This window comes from Atractosteus spatula, chromosome 5, assembly GCF_055471065.1.
Source record: "Atractosteus spatula isolate fAtrSpa1 chromosome 5, fAtrSpa1.hap1, whole genome shotgun sequence".
Lineage (NCBI taxonomy): Eukaryota > Metazoa > Chordata > Actinopteri > Semionotiformes > Lepisosteidae > Atractosteus > Atractosteus spatula.
Genome location: NC_142710.1, coordinates 28,786,923 through 28,812,792, shown reverse-complemented (window position 1 = coordinate 28,812,792; position 25,870 = coordinate 28,786,923). Strand labels below are relative to the sequence as shown.

At 35.2% G+C, this 25,870-nt stretch overlaps 1 protein-coding gene across 1 annotated transcript in view; it reads right to left on the bottom strand.

The window, feature by feature from the left end:
• hpse2 (heparanase 2) overlaps positions 1–25,333 on the bottom strand; it is an 84,516-nt gene extending 59,183 nt beyond the window's left edge. The window contains exons 1-3 of the mRNA XM_088917504.1: positions 25,065–25,333; positions 20,468–20,625; positions 18,789–18,950 (exon numbers count right to left, since the gene is read on the bottom strand). Of these exons, the coding sequence (XP_088773630.1) occupies positions 18,789–18,950; positions 20,468–20,625; positions 25,065–25,333 (589 nt within the window). The remainder of the gene's footprint in view (positions 1–18,788; positions 18,951–20,467; positions 20,626–25,064) is intronic.
• Between the last annotated feature and the right edge of the window lie 537 nt (positions 25,334–25,870).

Below are 25,870 nucleotides of genomic sequence, written 5' to 3'. Positions count from 1 at the left end.
AACCTTATACACAAAGTCAAATATCACTTGAAAAAACATAGATAAATAAACTAGATACATACATATACTGTAAACACAGATTGGCTAAAGCTTGTGAAAAACTAAGATTTATTAATGTTTTTCACATTGGTCAATAAGTCTAAAACAGACATCCTAATCTGAGCTTTTTTTGTTCACACTCATGTCAGTGATATTAGGAACCAACTCACTTGGGATTTGCAGAATTTTGGCCAGTGCCATTATTTCTCCAGTACACGCTCTGATCACTCTTGCCTATTAAAGAAGTGGTTGAGCCAGGAAATATGGATAATCTAGGTGGTAATGAGGAGCGAGCTCAGAAGGCTTGCTAAACTTTTTCAGTGGGCAGACAGGCTGCAGCAGCCTATTTAAACCTTTGGCTTTCTGATGTACCATGTTAGGGCTGGAAGCAGTATACACATCTGGTCCTACTTAGAAGTGTCAGATCCTGTCAGTCAAGTTCAAGATTAAAAAGGACCAGGAAAAAGATTTCTTTTGGCTTCTTTCTCCCAGAAACATTCAGAGTGCAACCTTTGTCTCCCCCTCACTCCCCTCTTGTATAAAGCATCAGCCCTTGTAACATACCACAGAAAATTCAATTTTACTTTTCTGTTCCATGCTTCCTAGACCAGAACTAATTTAATTATGTACTTATATACTTATTAAAAACAATTCAAGGAAAATACAATGTTTTTTTCCTGTCCTACAAAATATAATATTCATGTTGTGTGGAATGCAGGTGGTTAATTAAAATACTGGTATATATTTTTCTGTACAAAGAGCTGTCTGTTTGATAGTGCTCTCTTCAGACAAGCATGAAGCCAGAAGTCTGAAATATTATCTTAATTATATTATATTCAGTAAATTAGGTTTTAACTTGACAGAAGGAGTGATGTTATTTGAGGAAGCACCATTATTTGACATTAAAGTTGTATTTCTTTAAGTAGAGTAGGCTACATAACTAGAGTTGCAATAAAGGGTTTACCCCCTAGGAATGTGAAAATGCACTGATGACTATTGCTAAACAGTAGCAATGCTTAATAAACTTTATTCAAGGCAATGACAACCCTTAGGCACCTAGATGCTATGAATTTGATGGCAGATTTTGTGTGTACTGGCCTATTGACTTTTTGATACCAACTGCTCTGAAGCGTCTGCTTTAAATACAGAAAGGTATGGTATGACAAAAAAGTCATAATAGAACTATTTGTGCACACACAGGGGAACATTTCAATTGTCTCAAGGGCGTTCCATAAGTTAAAGAGTAAGATTATGTTTTATTGTGTTTTGAAATCTGTCAGGTATTTTCTCTTAAAAACAAACAAAACTTGTTAAATATTCTTGCATTACAGCCCTTTATGCTCTTCCCTTATGTTTTTGATTAGATGTAATTCGAAGAAATGCAGGGATGCTTTTTTAGAAAATAAATTTTAGCACTCACTTGGCTATACTCAGGGAAGCAAGCCATTTTGCAGCATGACCACTCAGTCTTTTCACTCATCTTGCAGCTTGGAAATGTACCCAAGAAATACTCTTGAAAAGAAACTTAAACAACATTCCAATTTCAAAGAGACATTTGCATCTGACAGGATTTCTTGTGTTGAACAAAAAAACTTTTATTACAAAAATGTAATTCAGTTTAAAGTCATCAGTTGCAGCCAATTCTGGCAATTTTTACTAACTTATAAAACTTATAAAAAGAAAGATACTGTATGGGGTTATGATGAAACTGCAAAGGATGACTATCTGTTCTTTAATAAATAGCCCTCAATGTGTAATGAATTATTGATTGATGTATACATACTACTGTATTGTTATTATCCTACAAACACATTGACCCACAGACCAGTCCCTAAGCCCAATATAAAATGGCAACTTCCTGCTGGGTAGAAAGGAGAAATGCCGACAAACAAAAAGCTGTCATGAAGGGACCTGTTTGTAATTTGAGATTGGCAAGACCATTAAAGTTTTTTGCTTAATCCAGGCCTAAGATATCACAGAATGCTTTATAAAATCATCTTTCCAAGAGAAGACGCCCTGCACTCCCAGGAAATCTAACATTTTCTCTATGCTATTTATTAGAAATTTGGCAAATTAGCCTTAGATTTTTCACAAACCAACATATATCTGGTCATTTGTTCTCAAATATTCATTCATACTATATCTTGTCTCTACTGTTTCTTCCTGTACTGTATATCCCACCTTACTCCCTCCAAAAAATGTTTATCATTTAAGTTTTACAGCTCAACTGATCCCTTTTTTATTACTAGAAATAATACTCTCTCTGGCCCATTTTTCCAAACACAAATTGTGACCAATTTTGCTTTTTTGTCTTTTACTTCTGAAACTCAGCAATAATTTAACATTCTTTCATCTGCTTACATAGCCAGTGGAAACAAATTGACAACTAGTCAATTGATTTTCATGAGTCTAACAAACCAATTTTGTACTTTTGTATCTTGAGACATTACAGCTTTAAAAATTAAATCTACATTCAAATTAAATCCATACTAATGACACTGTACAAAAAAACAATATCTCAAAGATAACAGCAGAATAAATGCTAGCAGAACTAGACCAAGATAAAAAATATGATACTGTTGTGCCCAAGGCTTTAAACCTGTCTTAGTTCAGATACCCCTTGATTTTCAATGTCCTGTCTGGAAATAGTGCTGTACCAGAGGAGTGATATCTTCTGTTTTTAATAAGAAACATCTCCAGTAAATAATAAAAGACTCTTAATTCAATCTAGAATTTTTTTATTAACTCCAGCTTTCCAGAAACAGTACCTTTGTTTTAAATTCACTGGTTGTGCCTGAAAATGGAAAATAAGTTCACTTGATACAATATTATTCTCATCCTGGCCAGGCTGCATGTAAATAGAGTGTTATGTGACACTTCATAGTTGAAATCTGGCCCTTAAACAGTTCATGTTTTCGGCTAGTGTTTTGGTTTTCAATAACAGCTTAATTTAATAATTTATAGATTACATTATTCAGCATGATTTTGACTACCTCTATTCATAGAGTGCAACCTTACAATCTATTAAAAGGCATCTGTTATTAAGGCAGTTATTAATTGTCGACACTTGTTTTTTAACTTTCGTTCACTGAACATACACATAATCACATTTGATCAGCTCCTAAACTACATTATTTAAAAGTTGAATTCTCAATAAAATTCCAATATTCAATCAAACACACACTTGACGACTGTTAAACAAAACAATCACACCAGGGATTATGCTTTTTATGAAGTGGAGAGTATTTACCAGGGATATGTGAAAAATGAAAGTGCTAAATATTCATCTTCTTTTAAGATAGCTACTGTATGATAGCAGGATAATTGTGTTAAACTAGGTGGAAAATAGTTTCAGTTCTATTGTAGACAATTAAGTTCAGACATTTGTCACACTAGACCAAAAGAGTTTAAGTGTTTATTTGATGCTTATTTTTAAGATGGGTCTACATTAACAGAGTTGTACCCCACTAACTCTCCCTCTCCTAGAAAGGAGGTGAGATGAGGGGGGACAGTGGTGGATTGTTAAATACACTGAAGAACATACTTCGGTGTCAACTTATAAAAAGTTCCAATTTCTCAATTTTGTTATGTATATACTATATACACACTTCCTGCTTGGTTTTCTTCACATTGATATCTTTTATACATCTGTACTGTGATAAAAAGGTTTTATACTTCCTCTCATTATGAAAGGCACATACTATATAAAACTACTGCTACAGTACATTTTGTTCCTTTAGCTCTGTTAAAAATAATGGAAAGGTTAGAAATGAGAGAAAAACCCTTCAGCCACTCTTGTTTAGTTGTGAGTAGCTTAATGTCTGAGGATCTCCTCTTACCATTTTCTTATGGGTCCCAGTGAAACAGTATCAGCAAAGCAAAAAAGGCTTTGGGCAAATTGTAAAGAGTATAGAAATGGGTATGCAACGTAAATGTTGCAAATGAATTTTGTATCATAGTTCATTTTCCTTAAAATACAAGGCTCTCATCTGTACAATTTATTAATCCGAGGTGGAAATCGTGGCTGATTTAAAACTCATGTTGCTCCAGTTACTCAGGATACTCAGGATGTTCCTCAAGGTTCTGTGCTGGGACCTTTACTATTTAGTATTGACATGTTGCTTCTTGGTCAGAATATTTGACACTAAGGTTTTACATCTTTGCTAAAGCCGTATAATTCCCTTGTAGACCAAGTCAGACATTGCTGCGATATTTGAACTTTACAATCATTTATCAAATAGTCAGATGGAACGTCTTTGAGCAAAACTGTTACTGTATACATTTGAGCTTGCACTCTCAGCATTAGTGTCACAAAGTTGGTGACTTCAGTGTTGCTGTTGACAGTACTGAAATCAAACCTTAGATGGAAGATACAGTAGAAGTCTTGTTGTTACTTTTGAACCTGTTTCATTTTGCAGTGCATGTTGGGAAAATCATAAGAGTATTGTTCTTTCAAACTGCATAACATTGCTTGGAGAAAGCCCTTCCTCTGCCTAGTTGATGCTGAAAAATTGACACATGCTTTTATTTAACCGAAAAGACATCTCTAATGCCTTACTAAGTGGGTTATATTCTAAGATAATAAACAGCCTTCAGTACGTCCAGAATTTTGTGGCTCATGTGTTAATTAAAAGTACATTGCATCAATATATAACTTCTGCTCCCTGTAAATTGCAATTACTCCTTATAAAATTTTTAGAGGATTTTAATTTTCTCTTGCTAACATATAAGGAACTGAATAGTCCAGCTCCAGGTTGTTTCAAAAGGCTAATAGCATGAGTATAGTTCATTCAGTGATTTGCTGATTCAGGCCTCCTTACACTGCCAAACACCAGGCTCCACACAGCAGGTGACCGAGCTTTTTCTTATGCAGCACCACATCTGTGGAACTCATTGCACAAATCCATTAGAGACTGTTGACATTTTAAAAACTTGCTTAAAGGCCTGTCTTTCACAGTAATCTTTAATGTATAATTTGTTTTATACATTTTATTGGGACAATTTGCTGTGCTTTTATGCTCTTTTGATTTATTTTATTTAGAGTGCATTGTGTTTTATGAAACCACTTAACGGCAAAATCCTGATAAACCATGTGTCCAAAGCAATTTGTCAACAACAGTGTAATTAGGCTCAAGCTATACACAGAACTCAGAGATATTCATATTATAATGAATATTTAAAAACATTTGGTTCCAAAAGCATCAATTCAAAACTCGATTGAGACAGTACAGGTCCCATTTATTTCAATGTGTTTTGATGGCTCTGTAATCAATATTATTTTCCATTATAGATATGTGTAAGTTTTTTCACCTTGATTCAGGGTATGAAAACCCACATTTTTAATGGGTAGCTATAGATATGGGGCAATGGAATGACCTCTGTGGAAATGATAAATAACCCATGACAAGTCTTAAAACATCAAAACAACCGCAGTTCAGAAATAAAAATGGAATAATATGCAGCTTGCAGGTGGTAACATCTGAAAAGAGCCAAATCCTTATATAACTCAAAAAGATTTCTGGACAGATTTCATATATTTTACTTTACCAGAAGTGGACCCACTGAGTAAAATGTCTCCTTTCGTTGAGTTAGACGTCCACTGGCAGGACTGGAGCAGCAGCAGCTGCATAACATAAAAACACCAAAAGAAGATAGTAACCTAATATGCTTTAGAGTGAGAAACTCTTTCGACGAGATGTGTGGGAACTAGAGATCTCCCCCAGTTCAAGCACATCACAGAGCAGCTGATCAGAACACACTAGGAGGAATGAAGGTGTATCGTGTGAGAGAGGATTCTCTCAGAATTGTATTGCTAATGAAGCTGATAGTCAGACAGTTTCCTTCAGCCTGCTCTCGTGTACTTTTGTATTGCACAGTTGGAACAACTGGGATCCACAGATTTAATGTAATATACAGCCTATGGTTTCTACAGTCTGCAGTTTCCATCATTTGTTTATTAAAAAAATTAAGAATTATGTTTATGAACAATCCTGACAACCATACAGTATTCTTCCTCAAACTTTCCCTTCCTAATACCAAGATAATAAAGAGATTTCCCATTGCATTACATTCAAAAAGTGTGTGTGCAAAACTCAATCTTCTAATGTCAGAATTGAAATAATCTTATGATTTCACAATTTAAATCATAAGCTTTTAAAATTTTCCAGCAATCTAGATCTTATTACCTCACATAATGGTTTTGATGAACTCTCTTTCTCACTGCACCTACACACATTTAAAACACCTCTGAAAAACAAAAAGAACTGATAATAACAGTAGAATACTGGAGAGGGAGACTTCAGCTGAAATATGCTCATCTTAATACATTTATCGCAAATGCAGCAGTAACTAAGATTTGATTTCCAATACATAAATAGGTTACTCCCGAAAAAAAAATTGTTCGGCAAAAGTCACCAAAGAACTGTGATTGAATGGAAAAAATGCTGACTTAGGGAAAACTGTTCTAGGGATAGTATTTGAGTTGTAAAGGTGTGTAATGTCTGTTTTAACAAGAATGGCTTTTTTGGAATTTAAAATGTCTTTTTTACTACAATTCTCATCACATTTTTATAACAACAGTAGTTTGATTAATAACAGTAATGGAATTAGATTGTTTAATCTTCCTCTGCAGAAATACCTTATTTAACAAGAAAGCAAAAAATAATTTAAATTATTTTTTTCAGGTTAAATGTTGCAAAACATTGTCTTTTATCTCTTGAAGCATTTTAGAATTACCTCCCTATACTCTTTATGAATCAATAATTTCTATGATGAGGAAATTAGAACAATACATTACCAATAAACAGTATTTCTAGATTACACACAGTCAATCACTATAGATCAGCTATAAAAATGTTCAAATTATATCCTTAAAGGCATGTTCAGTCGAAAGAACACTGAAAATGAATTGTGTATTTTCTAACACACTTCTCAGTAATGTAAGAAGTCTACTACTTACAAAGCATAACTGTTTATAAAACAGTTCACTATCAATATTTTTTTTGGGATATTATTGAATGCAAATCTAAATGCAGGAATAATAGCAATTCAGAATCTGATATTCAAAATGTACAATCTACTAGGAGTTTCAGATTTGAAATTGCCTTCTCTGTGACATGTGCTGGACTTCAATCACCTTTCAGTCAAGCCCAGGTTATATTATTTAATGTAGAAATAATCAATTATCTTGCCATTAAAAACATTTGTATGAACATAATACTTCATGTATCATAATGTATCCCAAAAAAGCCAGCAGAACAAGAATGCCACAGGCTCTTTCCATGGTTTCTGTGAGCAGGCACGTTCTGAAAACATACCTCTGACACTCTAAAACAATGACTCCTAGCAATCTGACAAGTAAGACTAACATGGTTTATGAAAAGAATTATCTGAAAAAAAGTGAAGCATTTGCCCATTTAGGAAAAAAGGATTTGCCGATGGTGAGCACTTATTGTTGAAAAGCCACTGGGGAAAAAAATAATCACTTTCCCAGAACGCTCTCATAAATAAACCCTGACAGCCAGAGAGTCAAATTAGCAAAAAAAATTGTCTGCTTGCAATGGAGGCATGGTTTTGCCTTTGAACCAGGAAACTCTATTGAACTGAACAAACAGTGTGACACACTGTAAAACAATTTATTTCGGGGGACAGTCATTGCTTAACAAAGGGAAGCTACTCCCTCTGAGGAAAAAGTCCTTGCTGCACTGAAGAAAAGCGCCCTCTGTAAAAGTTACTTAAAGGCTGATTTCAAGATGGGCAATGCATGCGTTTCTGAATTTAATGTAAGAAATGTATTAAATGTAAGGAAACAAAACATACATTTATATTACAGATGTGCAGTTGGAAGCTCACATTCCTGCTCATTTTGGCACACTTTATGCAAGCATATTGTGAGCACGTGTAATGACAAATACTGTACAGTTCATTTGTTCCTGAGATATGAACTTCTAAAGTATTTCATATTCCAGACTTTAACAAAAATTGAGGAATACAGAGCATGTTAGCTGACAATGGATCAACATCCAAGTCAGTTATTCTAATTTTGCAGAAACTGTGAATATGTAGACTGAAGCAGAACATCTTGGTATCTGAAACGTTGGATTTCTGTTATTTACCTTGTTAAGTATCAGTCTTTGCAACAAACCTTTTTAGTGAATTTGGGTTTTAGTCCTATATCATAAACTGGCCATTTTTATAGTAAATTGACTGGACTGGGAAATATTCTTGACTGCTAATAGACTGCAAACATTTTAAATGTAGCATCAGTTTCAAGAAACAAAATATATGGGATAAAGGTAGGTTGCTTTGGTGCATCTTGGTTGTGCTGTCAAACCGTCATTTGCAAACATTTCTGACAAGAAAGTTAGAAAATACTGTGTTTTGTCTGTGAAATTGTTTTACAAAAAAGTTCCTTTATGTAGTAATCAGTAACATCATTCAGCAATAATGAGACACTTGACCAAGAGTACGCTATTCATTCCAGTCGGATGTAGTACTGTACATCCTGGAGGACTCATGACACTTGAAGACCAGAATAATCATCTTAAAAGATGATGTTGACAGTTTCGCTATAACCACCAGTCCTGGACATAAGGTGACCACAGTCTGCTGTGGCTGTCCATTAAAGGTGCAACAAACATACAGTATATACCTGTACATAAAAACACCGTTGAAGGGTCACCCAAACATCCTAACTTAAATTGCTTTCTGCCACAGCTAATCAACACAATTGCTAGTGTAAGTACAAAATATAACACTTGAACAGTATGCCATGCAACTTTTAAAATAGCTTGAGCAAAAGTAATATGTATTTGAACTTTGATAAAGAATACCTAATGTACAGTAGAAACAAAGTATGAGTCTGTCACAGAACAATAATTTTCTACAGCTTCTTAACTTTATCAGTGTGAGATATTTTAAATCATAAAGTCTAGCAACATGCACATGTGATTCCCCCTTCCTTCACAAGGGTTGCTGTAAAATGGCTTCCAGACAACTGGAGGCCCATGGGCCTGTGCTCATGACCCTTGCAATAGGGCAGAGGTCTGAAAATGAGGTCAACATAATGAGAGATTATCATCAACAATAACAAGCTGGCTGCTAAAGTTGACATTAATGCTCATCTATCCCCTCAACATAAAGTCCCGACCTCAACAAACCTCGATATTATACTACCAAAACAATCCCATTCAATTATTACCAAATAATATTTCCAATAGCATCAACAGGTCATTAAACACAGTTTGAATGTAAATAAGGTACCTCCTAATAAGTTAAAAAAAAACATTTTTCTATATAAATAGACAATATGCAAACTTCAGAATTCATTCAACTAAAGTTGGACTGGTGTCAACATTAGTAACATCATCAATAAAGTATGTATGTAATAAGTATACTAATTTGACAGTGCTTCACTATACAGCATGACATGAAGCCAACATACAGTATAGCCAATGTAACCAACTAGTTCATCAGGAAAAGAAAGTGGAAAATCTTAGACTGGCCAAATGTTATCTCCAGATTTAAATCTAACTGAGCATGCATTTTACATGGAGACTTAAAAAAATAGAATTAGAACAACCCATGAATGGACAAAAACTCAAACTGGCTGCAAAGCATCTCAGATTATTACAGCATACCAACAATTTAGTGAGTTCAGTGTGTTACAGACTTTGTGCAGTTATTGCTCAAAGGGATATGTAATCATGTACTGACTTTTACGTTCTGAAATCTTCTTTAAGTGAACGTGTCCCAATATGCATGATCATTTGAAATCACTAGATTGAACTCAAAGTACATGTTATTTTCATACGATCAAATGTATGCATGAAATTACACAAAAATTATATTAAGTTGTACATATCATTCAAATTAATCAGCCAACAATACAAATTGCTTCACTATAAATGAAAAGAACAATTTTGACTGCTTTTCCTATAGTTTTTGAGGGCTCTATACTGCTCTCAAGCAATAATCTCAAATAAAACGCAATAAAATGACATTTAAAAGAGTTACAAATTCAGGCATTTTCTCTTTTTATAATAGAAAACAGTATGTAATGTTTAGCATATTTTTGATGTTGCTTATGTTTTACAGTTACTCCATATATTCCAGACACTATTTTTATTAATTCTTTTTTTCTAATTGAAATTTTGCACTTATTTCTCCAACTGGGACAGGATCACTAAAAACATTTTCAAATATATCCCCTTAAAACAAATTAAACAAGTACCCTCAGTCACAAAGCAGTCTTTGTTTTATTTACTAAAAGTATTGACATTCAGTGTTTCTAATATGTGATCATGCCGTGATAAAATATCCCTTTAAGTCTAGAGACACTATATTTGTAGCCACAGGATAAACCTCTTTTTTAGCACTTTTTTAATTGTTTCGTGCAAAAAAATGTGGGTATATATCAAGTATGTAACAAAATGAAATGTAGCTGGAGCCTTGGCTCATATATCTTTGCTTTCCATGTTCTACATTGTGTATTCTCTAGCCAGATTCAGCTCCCAACCAGATTGAATTGCAAAGCTGCTGGGTCAGGCTTGAGGCAGTCAATCAATCTCCTATCTGAACAGATCCAGGACTCTCATTAGTATTTAGATCAATGCAGTTATGGCAGGACAACACCCAGTTCCAAACACACATTTAGTGTTGGAGCTCAGATATGATATCTTTAGTCACATTGCTTAAGTGTTGTAGATGCTAACCTGGAAGAGAAAATAAAATTTAAAATTTATCTCCCCCTAAATATTTATTTGCAGGCATTTTACATTAGATTGTGGATATACGGTCCTGCAACCCCTTCCACTCCACACATGTTTTCTAGTGAATTCTAGTGAGCCTAAATGTCCAGTTAGACTCCTGTCTTTTACAGGCTATGTCAGTCTAACACACTGCACCTGTTGTGTGGTGCTCCCTAGGCAGGTGAACACGCATTCTATTTGGTACTGACACTGATTGCTGACAATTATATAAGTGTAATTTTATATACACTCCTAGTGTGCCTTTTTTAGATTCAATCAACATGTTTTAGGGAATATACAGTAGATTGTCTGTAAAATAAAGTAACATTTCTAAGCTCAGCTTTTTATCTCTGTAAATGAAGAAAGGAAATATATATTTGACCAAATCTTGTACAAAACATGGAAAAGCGCCTGCAAGGATCTTACCACAAGATACAGTATTTGAGTCACAAGATCCAGCAAGGTGATACAGAAGGCAATCTTCCTATCGGAGACCACGTCCTGCTGTTTATGTGGAGCAAGTGTTTAATTCAGCCCTGCTTGTCCATGGCAATGACTGAAGCTGCCAGTCCAAAAAAAGAGCGGAATGGCAACAGGAGGACAGTCAAGACAGAACTATACGAGGCTGCTAAGCCCCAGTCAGTGGAACTCGTCTACTGTTGAAGATCTTGACAGATTTCTTTTGTTATTAGACTACAGAAAAAGATAATGGAATAACTTTTGTGATTTTAATGTTGTTCTAAGACTGTACCTCAAAATTATTGTAATTAGTGACTTATAAATGTATATGTGTGTATAAAAATAGAATAAATTACCTGTAAATACTGTATACAGTATGTCTGAACTGTATAAATGATTATACTGTACAACATACAACTAAACATCTCTACATAAGTCATATGTGTGAATATATTACATGTACATACAGATGGCTTATTTTAATTTGATCAAAACATTATAAAAGTACACTTCGGTCAAATCAACATACATTTTGACAGATTTTATTGTTAAGTTAAATAAAATAACCAGTGCTTCATATCATAAGTGTTCTGATCCAATTCTACAATCCAATTTAAAAACATATCTGTACACATAACTAGAATCAACATTCAGAAGAACAGCAAGCCACATATGTTAGTACATCCGTGTGTCAGTGCGTGTGCACATGCAAGTATGTATTTGGAGCAAAAACAGCTGAAAATCTGATCACATGGCAGTATTAAATACAACAGGAAAGGAATCTTCATCTGCTTAATATCTTAGAAATCTTCCCAAATAGGCCTTCTCATGTTTCTCTTCACAGGAAACAACATCTGTTTGAAACACACATCTATTAAAGTGCATAGCATTGTGGGGACATGCTGGGTATGTTTGCCTTGTGTCATGTGTGACCATGTGTGTGTTTGTACATGCTTCAGATACACACTTAGATGATAGAGGCCCTGTCTGAAGTCTTTTAGAAAGGAATCTTTTTAGAATCTATGTTTCACTGAGGTCAGAAATTTAAAGCATTGAAAAAATACTGAAGTGAAGCATAGCAGGTATAACTGTATAAAATACAGCATTTTATTCATTGAAGACCTTACATGTAATTGCTTCACAGTATTGCCTCTAATTGAACTTATGACTGACTGTTGTGATTAGGCACTATACTTTTGAGATTAGACCTATACTTTTAAGATTAAGCACTAATGTAGAATTCAATCTGTATGTCATTCCTAGATGATCTTTCAAACAAATTTTTAAAGGGACAATCTGAGTGGTTTTTTTTTAAAAAGGCCATTTTCCTACTGTGCCTTTCATTACAATTTGTAAAGAAAATAATACACAAAGAAAACCTTATTACAGTATCTTTAAAGCATATAAGGATATAAAATGCTCTTTGGTCTTTGATATTTCTTAATTTTTCCTTATGTAAATATGACTGACTAAACAGTATAATGACCAATCAAACCATAGACAGGATCTTTTTTTTCTTCTGTTAAGGTTTTACAAAGCTGCCAGGATTTAACATTGTCCAGTTTTTATAAACTTCCTGTCAGTTTGATCTACCACACACGTAAACACATAGCAAATTCTCCCCAACACTATAAATATAACTTTCAAAACATCTTTAAATCTATGAAAGCATGTAACATTAAGCAAGATCTGGAAACTCACTGACAGTCATTGCTGTTGATGTGAAGGAGTTGTGAAGGGCACCTACAGCAAAATCCAAATTATCCTCACTGAACAATTTCATGTCATTTGTCTTCTGACCTTTAAATGACATGAAACAGTCTTGAATGACACCAACATCCCTATTCCATTTACATTTCTTCAATGCCACACAACACGATTTCACATTTTCAAATCTGTTCAAGTAAGTCTGGAGTGAGAGGACCAGACACAGAGGAGAAACAGCTTCTTGTTTCAGAGTGACATGGTTTTCAGCCACAGGCTGTATTTTTATAATGGGACAAGCCCCCTGAAGTCTTCCTGAGAGCTTTGTTGTAAGCTCTTAGTGCTGAGGCCCATTATAAAATAATCATGGGATCTGTTTGCTTTCTTTCTCTTAAATGCCAACTGAGAGTAGTACATGCCTTCTGTTTTATTTCAAAACCAATCATCTGCATTTTTAAATCCTAAAAAAACAAATGTTCAAAAAAGATCACAAGCAAACTAGATAACACATTTTACTTCAGAACAAAAACTTGAAAGCACATTTTACCTCAGCACAACAACTTGAACATATTTACATTTAAGATTGCATTTAACATATCTGCTTCTTGTGTCAAATGTGGTGTTTACACTATTAACAATCTATGAGTAAAAAACATTCTAATGCATTTCATAATGTGCTCTAATTGAAAAAAATAGGACTATCAGGTTTTTGTTTTTGGCTTATGTCACACCTGTGACTCTTCTGTTTGTGGTGTCCACTAAAAAAAAGGTTATTCCTTTTATAATTTAAGACTCACAGTTCCTCAGCTAGAATAACTATTACAAAAACCTTGCAGAACACAAACAAAAGGTGATGTAGCATTGAAAAAAATATATGGGGAACTAAAGTGCGTTAAATCCTTTTATTATCTCTCACACAGGTGCAAATAATTAGACTTTAGAGCATGGCAGTTGGAAAAACAAACAAAAAAATAATGAGATGTTGAAGTGACCTATTAAGCACGCAGAGAAGAGAGAGGTGCTAAAACTGTATTAAACACAAAAAGATCTGCCCTCATTATATCGGCATCCCTGCTGAGGAAGGCGTCTTCTTGAGGAGAGGCAGAGAAAGGGCTAAACTGCAGATTCCAACACGCCAAAGCAAGCTTCTTAGCAACTTAGGAAACTGAGAGTGCTGACAACTAATTTTATATAGAGCTTTCTGGCTGCAAAAGAAAAAACACTACAGACATTTATAATGAGCTGAGGCCAAAAAGGGCTCAAAAGCTGAGTGGAAAAGGATGGAGCTGCAGTTTTATAGCCTTTTCCCACCTGCTGATGCTCGCTGTAGTGTTAAGATTGTTAGCAGATATCAGCCATCTTTACTCATGACTGCATGCTGCAGCCATCTGGCACAGACAACATCCTAAAACCTAAAGGGTGCAGATTGACTGTATACATGCTATAAATATATACATATACATGCATGTATATTTTACATGTATTCTTTTGTATACAGTAACTCATATGCAGAAACACTAACTTGAAGATCGACTAAGAAGATTTTTGGCACAGCATATTCTGTCACTGAAAGCTCCCTGTTGTATTGCCAAGGTTTCTGAGTCCTTTCAGCAGGCAGTTGTAAGGTTCAATTACAACAGGGATGCCCAGCATATGACCTGTAAGCTACACTTAGTTTGGAAAGCTGATGGGCACAGGAAAAATCCACAATTAATCAGTCTGGGAGAAAATAAATTGTTTAAATGTATTCATATATACTCTATACATAACTGTGAAGTGCTACTTTGAGTATTTTAAATATAATGAGAAACACTGAATTAATTAGCATAGGAATATAAAATTATTTCCAGCTCACCGGTATTAAAAGACACTGCTGCAATAGCTCTTATTTCATGAACAACATGCCCTTCACTTTCTGTGAGCAACATTATCTTAGGTTTTCTTTATATGGATGAGATACTGTATGCCTGGAATTACATTAATAATGCTGTTTGATATATCTTCCAAGAATTCTCACTTTGAAATTATAGGATTGTAGCAAGTAAGCACCATTCCACCTGGTATAGAAGCTTTAGAATCTTTTAAAAATGTTATACAGTATGACTTGCGTGAGAACTCCACTAAATACAGCAGTGTGTGTTGTTCTCCAGAAAGAGAAATTCTATGAAGGCTTTCCATGGTAAATCAGTTTTAAACAAATAAACCCTTCTGGTTCGCTGCCCCCTGTACCAGACCAGCTGCTTTGAACTGCACAGGCTGTTTACAGTGCAGGAATAAAACAATGGCACCTGCTCAAAAACAGCAGAATTTCATTTAAAAAAAAAAGCTTTTACTTTGTTTGTATTTTCTATCTTAAAGGGGTCAATAAAGTTATTTCCTGATACCATAATAAATAAACGGCTGAGGAATGAATACCTTGAATATTTAGGGGGCCACTGCTGACCAAAGAACAAGTAAGTAAAAGGATTTTTAATCTCCAGCTGACTGTCTAAAAGCAACTGGATATCCATGACCAATTCACTTCCGTTTCCCTGCAAAATCCCTTCAATCCAGCACTTTATTTAACCCTCTGTCAAAGCTGTTTTACCAAAAAATGGGATTTCTCACACCTGGCAAAACACTTTTCTTAGTGAACCTCTCTGTTTGCTACTCTTCCCATTTACTAACACACGTACTCAGAAGGACTCCCACCCACTATCTTACTTCAAAAAACACAGGAATTAAAGCACAAGTCTGACATGCACATCACAGCATTTGAGTAATGGGCAAAACATTTTCAAAAAACATTTTTACTGTCCATTTCTAATTTAGTCTAGCTGTGCGGAATAAGCAGCCAGCTGGCCTTAATAGCTTCATGTGCAAGTCACTGATACATAACAGATGGCATATTAAATTGACATGTTTGTATTTTGATAGATCACAATACATTACATCATGTGCAATCAATCAGATTGCTTACAGGTGTCTTATTCTTGTTATAATTTTCATCCAGTACTGTAAAGAAGATTAAAAGTCTTCCAAGTGAGGTCATTTCTCTGTGTCTCATACCAAATAATGATGACAGAAGTCATAATAAGCATTTTTATCGTCAGTATTTTTGCTTTATTTAAATTTAACTTAATCTGCTATTCTGGTGTTGCAGCCCTTTATTCTCCATTATCAAAATTATGACTTCGCTAATGCTAAGAAAAACCTTGGTACCTAACTGTGAAAAAAATGACATTCCTTGGTCATCAAATGCTTATCACAGTGCATTTAAGAGTATATTCTACAAACAGCTCAAACACTTCCCTGGAGAAACATCTTTAGCTAAGACACTAATAGTTCTGACTTGTGCTTGCTATCTGAAAAGGGCTTTTGAGCAAAAACCAAGACCTGCCCACTTTAGCACTAAGTCCTACACTGAGTGGATGTTGCTGCAAGCACTGAGAGCTTGAGATCTGTTTTCGTCACTCATTTAGCACGAATAAACTGAACATCTATTCCCTGTAAATCACACAGATCTACTCTGTCCACAGACCCCCCTCATTAAAATCTTGAGAAGACACTTAACTGAGCTTTTGAGGAATTTGATGAACTGGGAGAATTCTAGTTTCATTTCTTTCTAAAGAAAACCTCCCATATCAGAACTTATTAACAAAAGAGGCCAAAGCTGAGGCTTAATTGTGTTATCACAGCACTTTAGTAGTAAACCTTGTCTATTTTCAGTGCTTGATTAAAAACAACTGTCCTGGTTTGTAAACCCTGGTACAGTCAGGGGAATCTAGTTACAAAAACAAGTTAGGTTTTTATTCTGTTTGAACTACTTCTTTTAAAAATCGAATAGCTACTATAACCCCATAATCTTCACAATAGCCGATCTCTACAGGAGCATGTGGGGGGTATGGTACACAAAAGAGGGCACCCCTTCATCTCTTCAGAATCCTTTTCATATGTTAGTCAAGGTGGGCTGTTCTGACATTAAATGCAAGAGCTTAGCCAAATGCAACACAGCTCACACAGCTGTCACATGTAAGACAGTACAAAAATGGGGAGCTGACAAGGTGCACTCCAGAGCACCTCTGCCATGAGAGCAGGGCTCCTTTTCATGAATTCTGATCTCCTTCAAAATATACAGACCCTTTGTCTAATGTTTTACCATTTTTTTCAAGGGATGCAAACAGTCTTGTAAAAGTCTTTATAGAAATGACTGGCAATTGCTTTAAGATATTCTTTATAACCCTGAGTTATAACATTCTTTTTCATGTCTTTTAGGATTACAAGAGCACACATCATAAACGGTGCATTTTATTATTGTTAACTTTCCAGGTGATCAGTGTATCTTTTTTGAGAGAATAATATTTATAGTATCATATTTATAAAAAACTGAAATTAGAAATCAGCTTTTATTGTGGTAACAGAACACATGTTGTTATTTTAAAAATTACATTTTTTCTTGCAAAGGAGCTGTGTCCATTATCAGTTAAAATAAATTACTACTGGATTTTAACATTGCTCTAATTTTAAGGGTATCTTGTATGAATATTATTCCTATAGCTGTGACTGGCTAATCATTAGGTAATATGGTTCTATATCTTGTTTCCCTGCTATAAGAGCTCCTGAAAGATAAAGTATTACGCTCTTTTGATACATTACTCTCATCTATTATGGGTTTAGGATAACAGAGTGAATATGACAATAAATGAAAAGGCAGTGTACTGTAGGTAGATCCACAATCCAGTGGACAGATTTCTAAGAAAGACATATACCTGGATATGTAGGTATGTTCTTAAAACCAAAACACAGATTGTTTGGCTCCAGTTCTCATTTAGAATCATAAAATTCTTAAAATGTATACATCCATTACTCTTATTTCTTTGCACTGCCACCCATGCTCTCAAAATTAGCCATTCTGAAAACTGATCATTTCCAAACACCCAGTCTGTTCCATAACTAACTAGGCAAATCTCCACAGTTCTACAAAGGGCAAAAGAGAGTTTAGGCTAGACTCACATGGTGAAACAGTGAATAGCTTGTGTTACTGGCAAGCTCCAGCTTGGATCAAGATGCATGCCTATCCGCATTTTATATGGAGAGTGGACTCTAAGGTCCAAAAAACTATGGTAAAATAGGATACACTATCAAACTGGAAAATCCCACAAAAATTAGACAAAAAAGCTAGGACTTTGTGCTATTAGGAGTTCTAGCTCACAAGTAAGAGTCTGAGGGGGATGGTGGGAGACATTAAAGTCAAAAGTTCACAACAAAGATACAATGTTGAAAATAACATTCATATGGAAAGGCTTAACAGGTAAAGCTGTAACAGATGAAACACAGGGGTCTTTCAATAAATCCCTTGGGTCAATTGTACCAGCATTAAGCTTCAGTAGACAGAGACATCTTAATTAGACATAATTATTACACCTTTTAAGTTTCCTTTTGTTTACAAAGACTGGCAATCTTTAAATATTTTATGTATTCCTATTTTTCTGCTGTTTTGAAATCTTAATTAACACAAATGTGGCAAAGCCTTGAAAGAAAACTGCTATTATAGTTGTATCTCATCCAATCTCTGTTGATAATTTAGATTTCAACAGTGTTGTACATAACATATTCATTTTCATTGGCATCCTTTAAAATAAAGCCTTTGTTGAAGTTTAAATTATCAGAAAGTGCAAATCATTTTTTTACTCAGGCTGCCCTGCTAATCATCTTCTATTCATTTTGGTGCATATTCCTAATGGATCATGTAGAGCAATAGTCACATCACTATTTCACCCTGCTTGTTGAATAGTAATGATGTTATTCAACACAGATGCTGTGTAGTGGAAGGTGTGAGCTGTGTCCGTAGTCTCCTACCTGTTATTGTTATGTTGCTGTAGATGTTTGAAAACTGCTCCTTCAGCAGGACCAGCTGTGTCTGAGCTGCTTTCTCTCGCTGCAGCTCCAGCATGATGTCAGGATGGTTTGCAAGCTTGCAGCCTTTCTGCTTATCCAGGGCAATGTCACTCCGCACAATATCTAGGCACAGAAAAAAATAATCACTTTAGGTGCCATACCACTCTCCATATCTAAGTCTCCTACTAACAGTTTACAACAGCACAAGTGATGATCATCCGCCTGTGAGACAGTGCCCATTAGCTCAGAGCACAGCTATAAAGAGAAATGCCTCCCTTCCTCTCAAGAGAACACTGGTTCACAATCAGAACAATTTTTTTTCAGAACCTATTTATTTCACTGAAAAAATGAGGAGAAGAATAAAAAATACAACGTAAGGGTCATATACCAATGTGAAAAACAAAGAAAACAACACATATTTCAAAAATGTGTTTTAAACACAGATAAAAAAAACATATTACAATAAATCTATTGATCTTTTAAAGGCAGTGTCTTCATAAAATAACTATCTCAAGCTTATTAAACCCAACAAAAAATAACTGTTCAAAATGTAATAATAAATCCAACTATTCATGTCTTATTTAGAGACAATATTCCAATAAACTCAGTCTGAACTGTAACTATATACAGGTACCAATTGCTTCTTTTAGTCATTGGCCAGGTCCCAACTTCATAATTATCTAGATAAGGTTACAGTATTGTGGGAAAGCTGCAGCAGACACTACCTGCTTCACAGGCTAGTTGAATGCACAAAGCACTGTGACAACTTTATTTAGAAGACTTAGACTTTGGAAGCGTTATAGTGTACTGATAGCCTTGAGGGACAGGGAGAAAGTGGGTGAGTAGGTTACTTGTTCAGATTTAGGAAACTGTGAAGTGTAATGGCTAGAACTGAGAAACTAAGAGGCATCCTGGGAGGCATCCTGGGACACCATTAGAAAAGACCGTTGAGAGCTGAAGTAGGTAGATGCAAAGTAGTATGTAGTCTGGTAAGGATGGACCTTGACATGATAGAGTTTCCACAATATCACATGGCATAGCTTCCAATGAATGCAGCCACTATCAGTTTTAACGTTAGGTACTATACCACTCATTAACGTTTAGGAATCATTAATCTTAGACAGGAAGTCAGTCCTTCAGGTTAAGTATTTCAAAAGGGTCAACTCCTTCCAACACTGAAGAAGATGCTTCTAATAAACTGATGGCAGAAGAACTGAACACCAAGCATCCCAATTTCTGCATGAATCACAAACAATTAAAAATCCCCTTTAAAATATCACCATTCTGCCCAATCACATTAAATCAAATATTCCCATTTCGTGTAGGATAAGAGACATATTGTACAGTAACAAATCAGTAAATGTGCATTGAAAGTTTTATTAAAAGATTTTTTCAGGTGGTATATATAAATGCATTCCCAAATATATTTTCTAACATTTCCTCTAATAAAATACCTGAGGTTCATTTCCCTATCACCTCATTATTTTTCTTCTCATATCATATTCTTATTTCTTCCCAAAATTGAATTTTGCAGTGGCCCGGTCTTGTGTAGAGACCCTTGCACCTGGTGAACAGTGGGTTTAAATACAAATGTATGCTCCTACTACAGACTGGAGGAAGTAAGGGGAAAAAGCCCTCACCATCTTCATAATTCTTCAGGTAGTAGTCTGGACCCGGGCCCCCTCTGGTTTTAGCCAGATTCTTCAGATTGTGAAACTGAAGAAAGTCTGTTCTCTTGCCTCCGAACCTCAGATAGGCAGGAGAGAGTCCCCTCGCAAGTGTCACAAGCCTCTTGGAGCTGCAGAGATGCACAAAGAGATATGAGGAGGGACCAATGTTACAAATCTGGCCCACTAAACCACAATACAGACCAGTGCTGTCTAAAATGAACACAGAGAGGACAACACAACATTCTCACCACAAGGGACTCGGATGGCTACAGGTTGAGGCTGATTATCCATTTGGCAGGTCTAAAAAAACTGGGCAATACTGATGAGAAAGATGGGTGCATGAGGGAGTATGGTTACTGGGAGAAAAACAAACCTCACTGATGTAAACAACTGGCACATCAGCATAGTCCCTCTTTGGAAATGCCATACTTCCACAAGAAATGATTTTAAGTTAAGGAGCAATAAATCTCCAAAAACAAAGTACAACGCTAATGATGTTTTTGTTTTTGCAATGTGAGGGCACAGACATTTAGATCTGCTGTTTGCAATTAAGTTTAAAGCAGCCCTCCAGTTTAAGCTGCATGGAGCTAACTCTTATCAGAAGGATCTAGGTAATATTTTAGTGCTAAATAATCTTGATTAGTATCCTTGTCATTACATGTGGGTTACCAGAAAGAGACAGAGACAATAGCTATGACACCAGGTGACCTGAAACATATTTCTTTTAATGCATATTTAATGTAACTATTTCCTTGTAATTATTGCATTACATGCTAGAACTATCAGTAAGTATGTTAATTATAGTTATATCCTTTACTCCATTATCTAATGAATATGAAATAATTTTTCTTGACATGACTAAAATCACTGAACATGTGATTTATTTTAGTAATAGAATTTCTGGAAAATTGTTTTCTTTGATATGCTCATTAAAAAATGTAAAGGAAAGACACACAAAGTTTGGTGTAAGCCTAGTTGTCAGCATATGATTTTAAGTTCACATTTTGCTTTTTATGACATGAATTGTTTCATAATCGTTCCAAATAAACTAAAGAAAGATTTCAAAATACATTTAAGCAGGTGATGTTCGTGCTCTGTTTGTGTCTCTTTAATGGCTGAAGAACATAAGAATTTTGTAGATCTATTAAAAAACGCAATATGAGGCAATAGAAGAAAATGTGAAAACGGGAATGTTTTGAAACTTCACTGAAAACAAGTTAAAACGGGTTATTAAATGCGTTTATGAAATGTAAATATTATATTCCCTAAATTAAGACCAGAATTCAGAAAGCCTCTCAGTTTCGCTTTTCGAACAAGAAATAATACAGCTCTTAAATTCACAAAACTAGAATTTAACAAGTGCGAAAAATCTGTCATCCTTTAAACTAAATTTACTTTTCAAAATATTTTGTTTTAATATTGAAGTTTTAAGCCATTTATTCAGATTTGGAAATGTAGTGCTCGTAATTTTACGATTTTTACAACTCGCAGAATCCCGCCCCTTTTAAAAGACACACTAGTTATGCTCGGGCGTCTCATTCCCTGGCCAGGACTCTCGAAAAGAGAATGGAAAAGATAGATTAAACAATATAAATAAACAGCACTTCCCCTCCCAAATCTGAGGTCACAAATATAGCCTAATTTAATGTTATTTTAATAGGCCTATATACATTTAATAATCTGAGGAGTTCGAGATTTTTTTAAAGAATAAGTAACACAAAACTTGCTTCGTAACAAGATAAAAACAAAAGTTGAGTTTCATTCAGCGCATCATTTGCAGTAAGCATGGATTTATAGTGGGGAGGCAAGACATTTACCAAAAGGGCTACATTCCGGACTCCCTCGGCCAACAATTCATAGGAAGTGGTTTTAATGTTGTTTCTATAGGCTTTCTTCGACTTCTACACATGTAATGTCGTATATAAAGTTTTTATTAAACGAATAGTTTTAAAAACAACTCATTGACATTTAGTAAGAAATGTGAAAATCACGGTTTATGTCAAATTAAATATGGTCTTTCCCCCCGTGAATGTATTACGTTCCGTAGGACCCTACAATCTATAGTATTTTATGTTCAAATTAAAAAACCTTTATCAGAATCCGTGACCTTTATCCGTAGAAGGTCAAAACAGAAAAAAAATCAGATGAGTTCAATTTATGCTGCACTTATAAACATGTAATAAATTATTCAAAGAAATTTGTTTTAATGTAAAATTGAAAAATATTTTAGCGCACATCTTTGAAACGGACAATTAATGAAATTAATACCGCAAGATGTCCCGAAAAAAAAACACCTTGTAATATACAGTTGACATTTCAACCATAAGCCTCCTAGTACAGTACATTGACTTTAAGACATTTTGAAACGTATCTTAAGAAATGTATCACTATCGTTATCGACAAATTGTCACAATTCTTTATATCAAAAACCAGAGATTTTTTTAAAGCGAAAAAGTATTACAATAATAAAACCTAACAACAAATATGCGAAAATCTACGAAAAGATAAAATGATATTCATTTTATTAATTTGTTCTACAATATATTTACATCCATTCAAAATAAAAAGGGTATTTTTATTTTTAAAAGCTGTGGATTTTTTTTAATTAAAACTTAGAATGACCCTATACTAATCTAGCCTTAATACATCGTGTTCCATAAATAATGTAGAGTAGATTTCCATAATTAGTGTAGTAATATCCATTAGGAAATGTATGTCGAGATCAAAGGTATTTAGAACTCCTGACAAGTCATGTTATTTCTCTAACAACAGAAGAAAATAAAAACAGGATTGCAGGATTTGTTCTGTTGCTGTAGGCTTCGACCCAATAGGTCTGGTAGGCCTACATTTAAAAAGAACGCACCTCTAAGAAGGAGAAAGACAAGTCTGTAAGTCTGTGTGGAGGACAACGGGTGAAGTTATGATAAGCCGAAAAAATGGAAAAGAAGAAGCTTCTGTTTGAGTAAAGATTTAAGAACATTTTTAAAAGACAAGATTTTTCGAGTTTTCGTTTAAGTACTTTTCAAAAAGAACCCTACTGGACTTGTCAGAATGCTTATCTAACTGGAAAAAACAAAACTAGTCAACATTGTTGAATTGCTGACAGTCTATCATTAGCCTGCTCTGAGTAGAAAAGTTTTCTTACCATGCGAATAGCTTTTACAAGTAGCCTACAAGATCGTGTGACATATGTTCTCCAGTTAATTGTAGCTGCCTTTGTAAAATAAAATCGACGGTTCTACTTTAAAAAGCCGTGGTGCAGAATACTAAGAAAACGTGAAGCGACCCGTTTTCTTTATTTTATTACTCAAGTCTTTAAAAATTCGTAGTAGACTAAAAGACGAAATGACAGCAAGTTTGGAATTGTTCACTTCCAGGTCAAAAATGAAAGGATTTTAAAAAATAGTCGGGAATGTGTGTGGAGGGGGGGGGGCTTAACTCTTTCATTTTATACCGGACTTATTGTTCTCGTCTAAAAAAGTGCATGGACCAAAACCATGACCGAGAAGTTAACATAAACCAAGACTGAGGTTCAAAGGTCACATGCCCCCACCCCTTAAGACTAATTCATATAATGAAACCACGTTACGCTTCAGTTTGAAAAAGCATAGTTGTAGTTGTTTGCATACCTTTAAAGTAACGTAAAAATAAGGGAGGAAACTATTAAGATCAATTGTTGTATTTTAAAATTGACATACTACACTCTACTACAATTCCATTGGATTTGCCAGCACTGCAACTGTTTCTGCTATCAACCACTATTAGAAATGTCTGCAATAACAGTTACAGTGGTCAAAAATAATAAAACCACAAAATCATGCATTTCTAGGTCCGTCAAATGACTTATTAATAATACCGACCGTTACCTGTTACATGTGCAAAGCAGAAAGAAGAATGGGACATGTTCAATTGAATCGATCGGTCCCGCTATAGTCATTTGTGGGAAAGGGGGCGTAAAGGAAATCTCCAAGTCTGAATGCGCATTTTAAGAGAACTGAATCATTAAAAACAATACAAGTCACTGGCAAGATGTGTAAGACACTTTTAATATATATATATATTTCCTATAGTAATCATATGTCTAAATAAATGCTCTGGTGAAAGTCAAAGTCAAAGTTGTGTCAAGTGCCAATACTGTACTTCTTTGCGAAAGCTTACAGACAGCATAGAAAACTAATTAAAAAGTGAATGTGTGTTCGAATTGTTATACCTTTTTAAAATGCCCCCATTGAAAAGTACGTTCTCGGGCCAGTGCAGATCTTGTGAAATATGTCTTTTATGACCCCCTAAAAAAGATTCTACTGAAAACACCATGTTAATAGCGCGGGGTTCCGAAATGTGGCAACAGCTACTAACGGGCTATTGCCAACGAGGTAATGTGTTCCACTGCTATGCACTTAACTAAGAACACATTGCATTTTCACATGAATGATGAAACGTTTTATTTTCTGTGACTGAAAGAAAGAACAGAAACTAAGGCGATTTGAAATTACCTCTGAGGGGGAGAGGTAGTGATGGTGGTGGCGCAGGAGAGAAAAAGACGAAAAGTATAAAAGTTATAAATTACCTTAGGAAGTCGAGCCACCCGTCTTTAATGATAGAAGGGTCCAACTGCAAGGAAAGGAAGTTTTCATTTACAGTCTTTACAGGACTCCGCGTGTTCACGTCAAGGAGAATGAGCGTTCTTTCCATGAACCCCTGTCCCTTCCCTCCCGAAGCCGTTTTTCTGTAGGCATCCGCCGATGAGGATATCAAGGGTTGCACCATCAAAGCAATGGATACCAACCACAGAGAAGAGCCGAAGACAGGGGAGAGGCAGTGCTGGGGCATCATCATCCTCTGAACACCGGGCGGAGCACCTCGACTGAGAACCTGCTGAAGCTATGAAAAAAAAATTAGGAAAAAATAGATTCACGGAATGAACTGCCTTAAGTTCAATTGCCCTTCTCTATGAGCATAGATATCTGTTTCTATCTTTCTGTCTTTTTCTCTACACCCCCCCCCTACCCCTCTTCCCCCATGTTTTGGAGCTGGTGAGGGGAATTCACGCCCCGGGCCAGCCTCTTCTCGAGCTGAGCCAAGAATTGCTGTAGTCCAGCACCGCCCCTCTATCAGACACAGAACTGGCTAGTTCTTAAAGGTAAGATGGCTCTCATTTAACACGTTAGAAGTCCCAAAGGGGGAAATGCACTAGTATTTCTGTGAAGCACGCTACATTAGCATAGAATCATGTGCATTGCGGATCTACGGTCAGGCTTTTAGCCCAACCCAGTGCTGTTCAGTAACGTTAGACTGCTTTGTTTTACAACATTTCAACTGTATAAATCTATAGTACTATCATATGAGGACACAACCAACATTGGCTATTTTTCT